The sequence below is a fragment of the Sinocyclocheilus anshuiensis genome, unplaced genomic scaffold (assembly GCF_001515605.1).
Source record: "Sinocyclocheilus anshuiensis isolate Anshui unplaced genomic scaffold, SAMN03320099.WGS_v1.1 scaffold2206, whole genome shotgun sequence".
Taxonomy (NCBI): domain Eukaryota; kingdom Metazoa; phylum Chordata; class Actinopteri; order Cypriniformes; family Cyprinidae; genus Sinocyclocheilus; species Sinocyclocheilus anshuiensis.
Genome location: NW_015558552.1, coordinates 119,490 through 134,354, shown reverse-complemented (window position 1 = coordinate 134,354; position 14,865 = coordinate 119,490). Strand labels below are relative to the sequence as shown.

The following is a 14,865-nucleotide window of genomic DNA, read 5'->3' as shown; positions in this document are numbered from 1 at the left end:
TTTTTTTTTTGTGAAACCAGGTATCTGGGTGTCGGTCAGCAGACATGTGGAGTGGCTATTTTAGGCCCGGAAAATGAAAGCATCAGAAAAGACCCATCCTGGGTGGTCAAATAGACATTTTTTCCCCTCTCCTCTTATTATTAGGATTGTGAAAGACACGCACACGCTCCTGGATCACGCACAAACCAGTCATGTTCCATTAGAAGAACGTGTTTTCTTCCTTACAGGAGTCATCATGAGGAACAGAAGTGCTGAAACAACCCAAATTAAACTATCACTCATTAGTTCACTAAAACTACTTTTGTTTACACGGCACATTGTTGATCATGGACTCTCATTTTTTCTAATAAGGTCAAAAACCGCTCATATGATTCTGCAGAGATTTATAAATTAGAAATTATTTATGAGATGTATAGAATTACAATAAATGTGACCATGTTTAATTAGAATGATTTTTTTCTATTAAAAAAAAACTGAAATCATTTGAAATCCCTTTATTTTTTTTCATCCAATTACTCTAAATCATTATACAATTATTAATTACTTGTCTGAACAGCTGTGCTCTAATAAAATAAATGACAAACCACACCGATTACATTCTATAGGGAGTTTATGCATTAGTAGCGAATACACACACATCTGCTTTGGTACAAAGTGCCTGCACTAACAAACAACACAGAACAGCAGCTTGGACGACGACTCCAGACTCCAATTCAACTAAAAGAAGGTGCAGTTGTGAAATTACGTCACTATAAGCCAGTGGAGCATTCATACAGATAGCTCCATATTCAATGAAAATAAGCTCTATTAGAATAAATATAAGGAAATTTTGCATATTCATAAAATATACCACTTGGCCCCATTTAAAAGGGATAATTAGCTAATTGCTTGAGCGTATGGATTGTCAATCACAACACACTGAGCTACTATATTGAAGGATCTTTGTGGCTGTAGGTCTATGGTTACAGTTTAATGTGATCTGTTTTAAATATACTGTATATGATTATGTGTTCAGGTCAAGACTATGGAATCACAGGTCTTCACCTTCAATAAATACATTTTTACTTGGAAAACAACTTGGTTTTACACGTGACTGCTTCTTTTAAATGGCAGAGACGTCTTTAGCTCTCAGGCGGACGATGTGTTCAAGCTGGCCAGAATCGGACACATCGTAGCTGGTTTTGTACTTGGCCAGAATCTTCATGAGAGGACGCAGACGGAGCCACCACTGTTCCTTCGGGATCCTGTGACTGCAAATAAAAGGTTGAGACTGTCATTTTAAAATGTGTTTTTTTAAAAGGGAATTTATATAATGGAAAAATTATTTTTTTTTCCCCTTGCTCTTTTGAGTTAAAAAGAATGAATGTATTATGAAGACACAGACACAACTCTAAACTCCCTCTCAGGTCCAACCAGACCATTTATTAAAATGAAGCACTAACATATCACCGTTTTTACATGTTCATGGCTTTTCAGTGTTTAGGAACTTGGTCTGTCCTGACAAACTACACCAGTAAAATCCTAACAGATTATTTACATATAGAAATCTTACAGGTAAATTATCCAACAGAATTTTTCATTCGAAAAGTCAGAGAGATAATGTAAGACTAAATTATGACTGCTTTTGGTGCAAGAAACTTTTTTTTAACATTACACATCGACGAATACATGTAACATTACAGTTTTATTATTTTTTTTAAAATTTAAATTCATTTTTTTTAATTGTGATTTAAAAATGCAATTTTTTAAATGCTCCAAGTGTGCAGGGCTGCACAATTTGGCTAATTTAGTGATTTGTGCACCAATATGACTATAATAAAAAATATTATATTAAGAGATATTACAATTGTTACATTTCACTATAAAAAAAATATATATATTTTATTAGCATTTAAGAAAAATAAGTTTTATTGTATAGTACACCTGTAAAATTACAATACTAATATTCATGGCTGACTTCAGAGGAAAAAGTAAAATGTTACAAAATAGAATCCTTTAAGAGTAGCCTTGGAAACAAATAGTATATCATTATTATGATAATAGAATCAGCTTTGTGAAGCATGTTTGTTAGCATGCGTGTGTGTTCTTACACAAAATCCGTCTCATCCTTCAGCTGTACGACGGGCTGAAAGACCAGAGCCCTTCGCCGCATCCCCAACAAACACGCAGAATCCTCTGTGTTCGCAAACACACGTCCTGCAAAATACACAAAATATGGGATTGAACAAAGTCTACAAGCAGAGCAAAAAAAGCCAAAGGTATAAGCATAATAACATTGCGCTTTAAGTGAACTGAAACAATATAATTTTGAGTTACAAATAACTTACCTTCATCTGAGCCAACCGAGGAAAGCAAAATACAAAGAGCAAAATAAAATAACACATGTGACAGTGAAGACCAAACATTTCTTATATTAACAGATTTTCTTAATATTATGTATATATTTGTTATTAAAAAATCATTACAAAAATACAAATATTTTATTCATATTAATGTATTTAATTTATTATTAAATTATTATTATTAATTGTATATATATATAATTTCAATTCATTCATTTAAAACATTATACTATACATATATATCTAGTAAAAAATACAGTAAAATCTATTAATAAAATATTATAAAATAAAATATTTGTAATATATTTGATATTTAATATTTATCAGCATGTAATTTCCTGCAGCAGTGTTGAATATGTATGTTTTCTGTTGCACTTGTACCTAAGATCAGTTCTGACTTCACACAATCCCAGACAGCATCTTTCTAGCAGTGATTTCTCTTTACCTTCTCTGTAAAACTCTTTGAGCTTCTTGGAGATCCACTGCATGGCTTTAGCTGCGATCTTAGTGCCAAAGTTCCTGTCAAACGGGGAAGGAGCACCACCCTACAAAATATCACAACACGGCAGATGAACAACATTCTGATCATGTTCTCAACTGCATGTGTGTGTGTGTGTGTACCTGCTGCATGTGTCCCAGCACGTTCTTCCTGCAGTCAAAGACTCCTTTGCCCTCTTCATTGTACAGCTGGTAGATGAAGTCAGTGGTGTAGTTCTCACTACAGTTCTCATTCCTGTAACACACACACACACGCATACAATCACACCTCACTGCTTCTACACATACAGAACTACATGATACATGTGAATGAATCCAGTGTATTGATGCTCTATGTAGGATATCTAGATCATACCTGAGCACTAAACCTCTCTGGATGCTGGTCTTCATCTTCTCAGTTAAATGTTCGACGTTAGACTGAAAAATAGAGCACTTATAAAAACTCAGCATGACGCTGATGTTCTCTCTCTCTTTCCTTAAATAGTACACACTGCTAAATATTCCTGCCTGCGTGTGGGACGGAGCAGACAGAGGATGTGAAGAAGGGTACACTGTAAGGCCTGTGTCTGACAGAAGAGGGCAGACTTAACCTTTTACCCTCATCTATTAAGAAAAATTGATTCCACTTTAGCTACTGTATGGAATACTGGCTAACTACTTAGTAGTATTATGCAATTTTTTGGGAAAAAAATGCATATTTATTCAGCAAAGATGCATTAAATAGATCAAAAGTGACTAAAGATGTTATAAAAGATTTCTATTTCAAATAAATGCCGTCATTTTGAACTTTCTATTGATCAAAGAATCCTGAAAAAGTTGCATCATGGTTTACACAAAAATATGCAGCACAACTGTTTTCAACATTGATAATAGTAAGAAATGTATCTTGAGCAGCAAATCAGCATATTAGAATGATTTCTGAAGGATCATGTGACACTGAAGACTGAAGTAATGATGCTGAAAAATTCAGCTTTGCATCACAGGAATAAATTACATTTTAAAATATATTACAATAGAAAATTAGAAAACAGAAAATAAAAAGTTATTTTAAATGGTAATAATTTTTCATAATATTACTGATTTTACTGCATTTTTGATCAAATAAATCCAGCCTTGGTGAGCATACAAGGCTATTTATTATGCATGTGAAATGCATATGTTCAATGCAAATTATGTGTAAAAAAAAAACATTTTAAACATTATTTCACATAATTTCAGTCACCATTCAGTTCATCAGCAGAAAAAAAAAAAGAAGTAGAAAAGTGGTGGTTATGGTTATGATGCGTTGATATTTATGCCATGGTACTGAATGATTACCATATTCATATTCGCCATATTTATGACACTCCAAGGTACTTTCTTCACAGAATACCTTGGTACATGTCTAAAAAAAGTTTTCGTTTTGGAACATTTTTTGTTAGTGATGTGTTTGCCAATGTAGGTCACAAGATGAATCTATATATAAATGCAGAGCTATATTCAATCACCTTGTCCATTCCACAAAATTACACTGCAGGTGTACACTGCAAACTATATATACATGCATATATACGGGGGTCTGAATACTTTCCGTACCCACTGTATATATATATATAAAATAGTAAGGTACAATGTCTCTCACCTGTAGTTCTCGGATGTCAAACGGCTCTTCATAGATGTAGGCTGCATCCGCTCCGGCCGCCAGCCCGCCCACCGTCGCCAGGTAACCACAGTAACCGCCCATCGTCTCAATGATGAACACGCGGCGCTTGGTTCCACTGGCCGACTGCTTTATACGATCACACGTCTGACACACATTTTAATAGTTAAAGACTGAAACATATCTGTTATCACACTCATGCACAAGACAGTGCAGTTCTGACACAACCGTAAACACTCAGACATACAGGATATTACACAAGTTTATAACACAGGTATAGAAGCATGGTCCAAAATTAACCAATGGCCAATGGTGGGTAAATCATTTTATTTTTATTTTTGTTGAAAACTTTTTGGAAACAAATTAAAATAATTTTTCAATATTATTTCAACTGAATTTTTTTGTTTGTTTGTTTGTTTTTGTCCCTGTGCCAAATAAATGATTTAGCAGTCACAAACGTCATGGAAGATGTAATTATACATGTGACTACAGCAAGTATTCAAACTATTATTAATTTAACTTGCACCATCTATAATGTTGCATGTTTTACTCACAGTTGGCGCTTGTTGAGTGTTAATTTTGGACCTGTGTGCAAGACGTCACATACAAGCACAAGGCACAATGTAGTTCACAATAATAGAGGACATGCATGTGGTTTCAACTCATTTTAGGTGCAGTTCCTTTTTTTGTGATGATTCGTGTTTGCAATGCAGCTTAGGAAAATATACAAACATTTCAGATCAGCACATAAATCTGTTCCTGTAGTGGACAAATACAGTTCGGTATGTTATATAACCACAGATAATAAACTCACATCTAAAGCCTAATATCTCATGGGCAGATATTTATATTAGGACAGAAGAAAAAAAACATTCTATATGTGTTTCTCATAACTGCCAGGTATGACTGTAAAAATGTAAAGGTGCGCTAAGTAACTGTTTCCACTTGTAAAAATTATATTTTAATATATTCTTACAAATACTTGTAGCTTAAAAATATTTGTACCTAAAAGCAGCCACTATATTGAGATCACATGACCAGCCGAACACTACTCACTTTATCATGGTAAATCACTTATCACTGTAGACTTTCTCTTGGAATAAATGATGTCAAATATGCCTGTGAAATAGGGAAGTTATGGTACTGATAAGCAAATGTGTTTTTTGTGTGTGATTTTTGTGTCAACTCACACCAGTAGGTGTCAGTATAAAATCCAAAAATATGGTATCAGTCTCAAAGGAATAGATCACCCAAAAATGAAAATTAGCTGAACATGTATTCACCCTCAGGCCATCCCAGATATAGATGAGATTGTTTCTTCATCGGAACAGATCTGGAGAAATTTAGCATTCCATCACTTTCTCACCAGTGGATCCTCTGCAGTGAATGGGTGCCGTCAGAATGAGAGTCCAAACAGCTGATAAAAACATCACAATAATCCACACGACTTCAGTCCATCAATCAGCATTGCGTTTTCACTTGTAAACAGCAATTGTTCTGTGCATATTTCTCTCCTGATTCAGACTAGATGACTTTTTCACTGGAGAAATCAATATTATGGATAGAGGACTCATATTTTAGATGAAACCAATGGTTTGATGTTAAAAACATCTTAATAATGCATTTATTTCAAACACAGCTTTTCACTTCACAAGACATCAATTGATGGACTGGGAGTGGTGTGGATTACTTGTGGATTATTGTGATGTTTTTATCAGCTGTTTGGACTCTCATTCTGACGGCACCCATTCACTGCAGAGGATCTACTGGTGTGCAAGTGATGTAATGCAAAATTTATCAAAATCTGTTCAGATGAAGAGACAAAATCTTCAACATCTTGGATGGCCTGAAGGTGAGTACATTTTCAGCTAATTTTTATTTTTGTGTGAACTATCCCTTTAACCAAAAATAACTTAGTGCACCTTTAAAGATACAATCTGACAAATTCTCTCTTTCAATTTCCACTGTGCTGATCATCATCGTAACATCTGTGTCATTCTGGCTGAGGGTGGTGTGTCTTACCTCCACTATGGCATTGAGGGAAGTGTCAGCGCCAATGCTGAGGTCAGTGCCGGACACATTATTACTGATGGTGGCAGGCAGCATGCACATGGGCACGCAGAACTCCTCATACCTGCTGCGGGCATCGACCAGCTGCAGCAAACTCTCAAAGGCCTGCAGCAGTGCACATGCATTAGGACGACTGCTCACTTATTCTCTTACTAGTGTACACTAAATAGGATGGAATAAGCTGTCCTTTCTGATTGTTTTGAGGGGTAAAAGTGTTCCCTGACTGCTCAAGATGACTAGATCGAACATATAGTTGACCACCAGATGGAGCTCCAACTCGTGACATGGGCATGGCATTGGCTAAATAGTGGCTGAGGCGAGATATTTAGATAGCAGAACGCCTCACAATGACCAAACCGACCGACCGAAAAGTGCAACCGACTGAATACACCTGCACAACCAGACTAAACTGCAGCACAACCAGACCCTAAACAGCACATCAAAACACACACATGCAGACAGAAACACACAAGACATCAGGCCCGGCCCAAAACAGCATGCAGTTAGTTGCAGTTACATTTGATTTGATTTGTTATTAACAACTTATGTCTATGGAATGTCAAATTGCAATTTGGATCTCAGGATGATTGTGCTATGTTGTGATGATAAACACCTTGTGTTGGACCAGGCCTGCAATATAAACACACACAAAAGGTGCAAACACCATTATAGAGTCAGGTGTGAGGCTGGGTGACCACATGCATTTGTCTCCAGACACACTGAATCAGTCAGGCTGCAGTAACCACCAACCTCCCCATCACACACACATATCTCATCCTACCTAATGCAGCTCTACTTCATGCTACAATACAAAACTCTAGAGAGCTGTGAGCCAACCTACTGAACAAAGTATGTTTACATGCACTTTAAAAGTTAAAATTTCAGATGGACAAAAGTAATTTGTTTAAAATGTCATGTACATAGAGTTAATATAGTTGGCCTCAATGTTGAGTGCATGATCTGAAAGACAGAAGAGATGCACAAAAAAGTATTTAACCATTCAAATATTGGCCATAACCAGGTCTTGAACATTGGGGTGGATCAAACCAAATAAGTAATGATCTTTTTATTTAAAAGAAATAAAAATATAAAGGAAAAGTAAAACAACTAGACTTTATTGTAATCAATTTGAACTATTTGCAAATAATATTGTTATTTTAAAATATGCAATCGGCTTCGTTTATGTTTCTTGTCTCGTCATATTCAGATATGAATTAAATGGATCAAGTAAATGATAGCCTGTTTTTTCAATACAAACAATGAAATCTGAAAGAAAAGTATTTTGCATCATTGGATATCACTCTGTTCTTTTACATTACTATTCTTATAGAGCAGTTGTCAAATGTTTAGCTACTTATATATTACACTCTTTCATTTTTAAAACTGTAGCATTGTGCTGCCTTCTTTGATTTGAATGCCCATCTCAATCATTTTGACATTGACAAGTATTGTTAGACCACTGAGGCAGACCAGCCTAAGAATGAAATTTTTAAACCTTTTTTCATCCTAACAACACATTTGTTGGATGGCTTCGAAAGGTTTCAAAAGGGGGTCTTCACAGTAATGTCACAGAAGAACCATTTTGGGTTCAGTTCCCCAAAGAAAAAACCTTTCAGTAAACAGTTCTTAAAAGAACCATTTTTTTCTTAGTTGCAAGAACATTTTAATAATCTAAAGAACTTTTTTTCCACTATAAATAAACTTTAGTGCAATGGAAAGGTTGCATCGATTTTTGATGCCAATAAAGAACCTTTAATTTTAAGAGTGTGTATGCTTAGTCAGATAAAGTATTATATATGTATTGTAACTGTACATGTAAACATACTTAATACTGCATCACTTACCAAGCACAAAGTTTAACTGTTAAACAGATCTATCTCACCCTCCAAATGCGGCTCTACTTAAACTAAAAAATGCAGCTCTACCTCACCCTAGCAAATAGAAATCTACCTCATCCCACTAAACACACAATGTATCTAAAAACCAAATTTACCTAAGGTTGACTTATGCTGCAACCCAGAAAATGTTGTTTAACCTTCAGGTATTTTAGTCTGACCTGTGTGCTTCCTGATAGGGAGGTTGGCCATCATCAGCCCTGACCTTTCATCATATCCCACTGACAGAACAGTGCTCTTGAGAAACAGACGAACTCGAGTGACACGAGTGTGGGCCGTCTTACGTCCGTGATTGCGTTGAGGGCCGTGTCTGCCCCGATACTCAGGTCTGAGCCGGGGATATTGTTGGACACAGTGGCCGGGACCATCACCATGGGAACACAAAGCTCTGCGTGTTTGGAACGAGCTGCTTGCAGCTCCATCAGCCCCAAATAAGCCTGCGGTCAGAGCAAGGTCTTATGGGTAAGTGGCCAGAATTATGGGTAATATTAAGAAGGAGGAGGGGCAGAGAGCCATGCCCACTTTGATTATGACGGTAGGAAGGTACTGTAAGTATTAATCCAGAATTTTTACTTGGTGTATGTGCTGCATTCTGGCACTTTATAAGATGTTTTACACTACAGTTCAAAAGTTTGGGGTCTGTAAGGTTTTTTAAAGTTTTAGTCTTTTATGCTCACCAAGGCTGCATTTATTTGATAAATACAGTAGAAAAAAAGCAATATTGCGAAATATTTTTACAATTTAAAATAAATGGTTTCTACTTGAATATATTTTAAAATATAATTTAATCCTGTGATTCGAAGCTGAATTTTCAGCATCATTACTCCAGTGTCACATAATCCTTCAGAAATCATTCTCATATGCTGATTTTGTGCTCAAGAAACATTTCTTGTCATTATTATCAATGTTGAAAACAGCTGTGCTGCTTTATGCTTTTATTTGGTTAGTAGAAAGTTCAAAAGAATGACATTTATTTTGAAATCTTTGTATTATTAATGTCTTTACTGTCACTTTTGATCAATTTAATGTACCTTTGTCAAATAAAAGCATAATTTTTTTTTTAATAATCTTACTAACCCCAAACATTAGTAGTGTATGTTGCATAGACTTTTATCTGTTTGTTATACTGTAAGATACTTTTTGTTAAAATAACAAATAATTCAATACAATGATATGTTGTGTCTCATAATGATTAAATAAAGTGCTATTTTTGTACAAACCAATGTATATCTGGGAATAAAAAACAGAGAAAATCTTTGTTTTTCACCTGTAAATAACCATTTTTATAATAAATGATAAAAACAGTGATATCACTGAGAAAAGGAGTTAAATGGACTTATTTTTTAGTAGAAACAGAGAATCAAAATCTTATTTTACTGATTTTATATACAGCCAAACATGTACAAACATGTATTATTATCAAGCACATTTTACATAGATAGCGCCGATTTTACATGACATACCTCAAAACCTCCAATAACCAGTAAAGCGTTGATGTTGTGAATCCTCATCTGTTCTGCAATTTTATCAATGTGCTTGGCTGGGAGAGTTCTAAAAATGAGATTTTAGGATACCAGAAAGCATCTTATTCATTGCATACAGGCATATCAGTGTCTTTTTTATTGGCAATAGGCCTTTAGAAATATAATCATACCTTTTTGTTCCTAGCAGGGACCCGCCCTGGCCTGTCCAGCCCCCAACATCACCCCACTTGATTTCTTTAATCTGAGAGAGAAAGCAGGAAAAAATCAAAGAACAAGCAGATATGGGATGGACATTTGCTTGAATTTTAACTTCTGTATCTCTTCATCTTTGTATCTGTTACACAAAGCAACAGAGAAATTAGTAAAACTGGTGGAGACACGTACAATCAAATATAATTGTCCAAATAAGCAAGAAAAGGCCTCAAACATGCATTTGAATGGCAAACATGCATTATCGCCATTAGCAGCATTACCTCTGAAAGAGTAAAGTAGTATCGAACGGATCTGTAATGCTACACTAGGTTAATTATGGCACTGTGCAGAATGCAGCAGGGGATTGTGAGATGGAATAATGGGCTTACTGTAATCATGACTCTTTATCTCATTTGGGAAGGGACTGATTTACATACACACGTCCATATGCAGACTTGTAGTGTTTCACAGACCGGGGCTGCCACCAGATTCTTAGCAAAATTATTTGTCAATTTAATGGCATTTCCACCACATCTTAAATCATGTACTGTATTTGACAACATTAAACATTTTAACCAATTTTAGAATAAAACACCAGACTCCTTGATAGGGCTAATTTCATAAAATACACATAATATTTTAACACTTTTTGTATAATTTGACAAAATTAAATTACAACTTGATTGGGAATTTTGCACAATAAATGATAGTGATTATAATATTAATGATAATATGTTCTGTTGGCAAGTGATATTTATATTGATTTATGCTGATTTTTCCTTGATGTTAAAAAAACTTTTATTAGTGGGAAAATTGTTGCCATGACAATGTAGTAAGTGTTAAAAAAAAAACGGTATATAACTAATTCTCATGCAACACTTTTTGAAATAGTTCAGAATTATTTCACTCTTTGTTTAGATTATCTTAAAAAATTCTATAATATTTTTATAATGGATTTTCCTGTTTTGAAGTTGAAAGTCTGTCTGGGAGAAGAGTAAAACTATTAAATATCTACATAAAAAGTATTTGAAAAACCAACATACAAACACCCATAATTAACAAAACACCAATTAAACATAATGGTCTGTTAGTTTGTGTTGTATTTACCTGTCCCTTATAGAAGCCCTCAAACCCATCACTAACAGCAAACATAGTGTGGCCTTCGGTGATGCCAACCCTGACGGCCGAACGCACGGCTGCATTCATGCCAGCTGCAGGAGCGCCAACATTCAACACAGCCACATTAAATGAGCTCTAGAGAAGAAAAGAGAGCATTATCACACAATATAAACAACTCTTGACTGAATCCTGTCATTCATGAAATCAGGCCTGCTTCTCAAAATGAGTCAGTTGAGCTCAACGTAGTTGTGCAAATGTTTATAGAGCAGAACGATTTGAAGTCTAATCTGACTCCACAGAACAAAATCCTGGATTAAGCTGCATTTGTGTGTGTGTGAGTAAATCACTTCATGACTTTGTACAAAGATGATTCAGTCTCCCTACACTCACATCCTTCATTCAGAAAATTCACAAAAATCTAACCTTTCATTGAAGTAAAACAACTGAACATGGTGGGGAAAATATATTTTGTAGTTGGAACAAATCAATCAAATGCTTATTAGGAAAATAAATCGGAAAAGGAACTTCAGGAACCCCAATCAGGTGAAAAAGCATTGTGTTACTCAATTCGATTCTATTCAATTCTATTCCTATATTCCATGTACATACACAACAACAGCCTTCCTGTGTTCCATCGTCAAAAGAAAATAAATAAAGATATCGAGCTGTCAGTGTCACAGAAATAGGCTGAATCAGAGCAAATATGTTATACACAATATTATAAACAGTAATAAGTTGAAAGTCATCATCACTTACATGTGGAAGTTCAGAATCAATTTTTCGATGAGACAAGAGTTTATAAGTGTTCAGGTTGTTTTCGAAACTTCTAAAATTTCCAAAGAAAAATTAAAAAGGATCTAAAAGTCATTCAGACATTTTCTGTTGGGTTAAAAGCACCAAAACTAAGATGAACTTTGACATCTGCTCTGTAAAATTATGGTTTTTGTGGTTTACCTGCCACGCAGCCTTACAGCTTCTTCAAATCGCTTTTCATCCATGGCCTTCTGGACCTCCTGCGTCTGCAATACAACAAACAAACAGGCTGAAAACCCCAAAACACTAAAACAGAGCATCAAACTGCCTACCTAACACTCTTTTGACTGAATTAAACTGACAGGTATAACTACAGTTTCAGGATTGCCTGTTATTTAAAAAAAACATGGATCACATCGTCTATATGCAACAATGAAGTAACCCATATGGAAATGCAATATATGACATATATTGCTCTATATAGAGTGAAACTGCCATATATGTAACGTACAAGGCGATATATAATTTTCACATATGTATATTCTCTGGGTAGATAAAGATATAAGTGTGTAACATACAAAAATGATAAACCCCATAGTAAAAGCTGTATATGAACATATGTTAACAATACCTATATGATGATTTTTATATTGTATTATAATATGTAGCAACTATATATGACAACAATATGTGACCTTGGAACACAAAACCAGTCATAAGTGTCAATTTTTCGAAATTGAGATTTATACATCATATGAAAGCTGAATACACAAGCTTTCCATTGATGTATGGTTTGTTAGGATAGGACAATATTTGACTGAGATACAACTATTTGAAAATCTGGAGTCTGAGGGTGCAAAAAAAATCTAAATAATGAGAAAACTGACAAAATGACGTTCTTAGCAATGCATAATACTAATCAAAAATTAAGTTTTGATATATTTACGGTAGGAAATTTACAAAATATCTTCATGGAACATGATCTTTACTTAATATCCTAATGATTTTTGTATAATATAAAATAAAAATAATATATATGTGTTTATATGTGTTTTTGTAATAATTGTATATATACTATACATGCATTATCTTTTATATTTACTTACTATAAACATGTGATGACGGGTTTTAGGATGGATATACATCTGCATGACATATATGTCCAAAAAAAAAATAATATATATATATACATATTTGTATGGGCTAGATATATGAAATTGTTCCACTTTCGAATATGTTTTTACTTCATACGACAATATATTTTATATATTGACTTTTAATATATGTACATATATTTGAGTATGGGAAAACATTGCTTTAGGACAATTCTCTGAAATAAAAATGCAATCAAGTTTTTTTTTTTTTGCTTATCTATTTATTTATTTATTTATGTATCTTTGGCCTTCTAACCTCTTTTACTGATACAGATGTGGAAAGATGACAGGAAACAGGAACTTGTGTGAACTAACCACTAGGCCAGGCTCCCAGATTTAATAAGCTTCACCAAAACCCAAAAGACTTTCATTAGTTGAGTTACTTTCTCACCATCTGAACGCACTCCATCAGAGGAACCCTGACAGCCTGGTTCCCACACAGAGACACCACACATGCTGGAGTACCAGGAGACGCTTCTAACAGGGCCAAGACGGCTTCCACTCCCATACGACTCGCCTACGGAGGAAAAGGGTACACCATGAATACACCATGTCAAAGTGATTTTGTCCAATTCAATCAAACACAGTTGGGATTTATTCAGTCAGAACCATACCAAAATCCGGTCAAAGGCAGAGGGTGTTCCTCCTCTCTGGACGTGACCCAGAACGGTGACCCGCGTGTCAAACCCCAAACAGCGCACCACCAGCTGCAGTAGAGAGTCAACACACAATCTTCACTTCAAATCAAATATAGATGTTTCTCAAACAAGATCATGAATTTAAAAGTTTAATGGCAGACATACACCACGGTTCAAAAGTTTAGGGTTGGTAAGATTTTTTTTTAAATATCTTTTATGCTCACCAAGGCAGCGTTTATTTGTTTATTTATTTGAATACAGTACAAATACTAATATTGTGAAATATTATTGCAATTTAAAATAACTGTTTTCTGTCACAATATATGTTAAAATGTAATTTATTCATGTGATGCACAGCTGAATTTTCAGCATCATTACTCCAGTCTTCAGTGTCACATGATCCTTCAGAAATCATTCTCATATGCTGATTTGCTGCTCAATAAAACATTCTTATTATTATTATTGTTGAAAACAGTTTTTGCTGCTTAATATTGTTGTGGAAACCATTAAAAAACATTTTTTTCCAGGATTCTTTGATGAATAGAAAGTTTAAAAGAACAGCATTTATTTGAAACAGAATTTTTCTGTAACAATGCAAAAGTCTTTACTGTCACTTTTAATTTTAAAGGGTTAGTTCACCCAAAAATGAAAATTAGGCTGCGTTTTACTCACCCCTGAGGCATCCTAGGTGTATATGACTTTCTTCTTTCAGACGAATCCAATCGGAGTTATATTAAAAACTGTCTTTGATCTTTCAAGCTCTATCATTGCAGTCAGCGGGTGTTGCAGTGCTTCAGTCCAAAATAAGTTAAATAAAAAGCGCCCATGCATAAAAAAAAGTGTCTCACACGGCTCCGGGGGGTGAACAAAGGCCTCCTGTAGCAAATCGATGTGTTGTTGTAAGAAATATATCCATATTCAAAACGTAATAATCACTTTAATCTTGCTTGCGCCAGCAGTTGTACACGAAAGCAGCTCCGGGCGGATGACCTATGAGAAACCAACGTTTGTTAACAGGAGCAAAGGAAGCAAAGTTTCCTTACTTTAGCAAAGGAAAACCAGTCTCCTCTTGGCTTATATC

General features: G+C 34.9%; 2 protein-coding genes across 13 annotated transcripts in view; one reads left to right on the top strand and one right to left on the bottom strand.

The window, feature by feature from the left end:
- LOC107679400 (presequence protease, mitochondrial-like) overlaps positions 1 to 504 on the top strand; it is a 13,708-nt gene extending 13,204 nt beyond the window's left edge. For all 3 annotated transcript variants that reach the window (XM_016474928.1, XM_016474927.1, XM_016474929.1), the window contains one exon: positions 21 to 504. In XM_016474928.1, the coding sequence (XP_016330414.1) occupies positions 21 to 114 (94 nt within the window). In that variant the 3' untranslated portion in view covers positions 115 to 504. The remainder of the gene's footprint in view (positions 1 to 20) is intronic.
- An 88-nt stretch (positions 505 to 592) lies between these two features.
- The window catches only part of pfkpb (phosphofructokinase, platelet b), a 20,685-nt gene continuing 6,412 nt past the window's right edge, over positions 593 to 14,865 (bottom strand). For 2 of the 10 annotated variants that reach the window (XM_016474916.1, XM_016474915.1), the window contains exons 9-24: positions 13,761 to 13,853; positions 13,538 to 13,663; positions 12,194 to 12,258; positions 11,996 to 12,065; positions 11,228 to 11,374; positions 10,099 to 10,169; positions 9,908 to 9,995; positions 8,729 to 8,881; positions 6,502 to 6,654; positions 4,462 to 4,626; positions 3,196 to 3,257; positions 2,964 to 3,075; positions 2,788 to 2,887; positions 2,328 to 2,333; positions 2,091 to 2,196; positions 593 to 1,250 (exon numbers count right to left, since the gene is read on the bottom strand). In XM_016474916.1, the coding sequence (XP_016330402.1) occupies positions 1,103 to 1,250; positions 2,091 to 2,196; positions 2,328 to 2,333; positions 2,788 to 2,887; positions 2,964 to 3,075; positions 3,196 to 3,257; positions 4,462 to 4,626; positions 6,502 to 6,654; positions 8,729 to 8,881; positions 9,908 to 9,995; positions 10,099 to 10,169; positions 11,228 to 11,374; positions 11,996 to 12,065; positions 12,194 to 12,258; positions 13,538 to 13,663; positions 13,761 to 13,853 (1,665 nt within the window). In that variant the 3' untranslated portion in view covers positions 593 to 1,102. The remainder of the gene's footprint in view (positions 1,251 to 2,090; positions 2,197 to 2,327; positions 2,334 to 2,787; positions 2,888 to 2,963; positions 3,076 to 3,195; positions 3,258 to 4,461; positions 4,627 to 6,501; positions 6,655 to 8,728; positions 8,882 to 9,907; positions 9,996 to 10,098; positions 10,170 to 11,227; positions 11,375 to 11,995; positions 12,066 to 12,193; positions 12,259 to 13,537; positions 13,664 to 13,760; positions 13,854 to 14,865) is intronic. The other 8 variants (XM_016474922.1, XM_016474920.1, XM_016474923.1 and 5 more) reach the window with 6 other exon arrangements.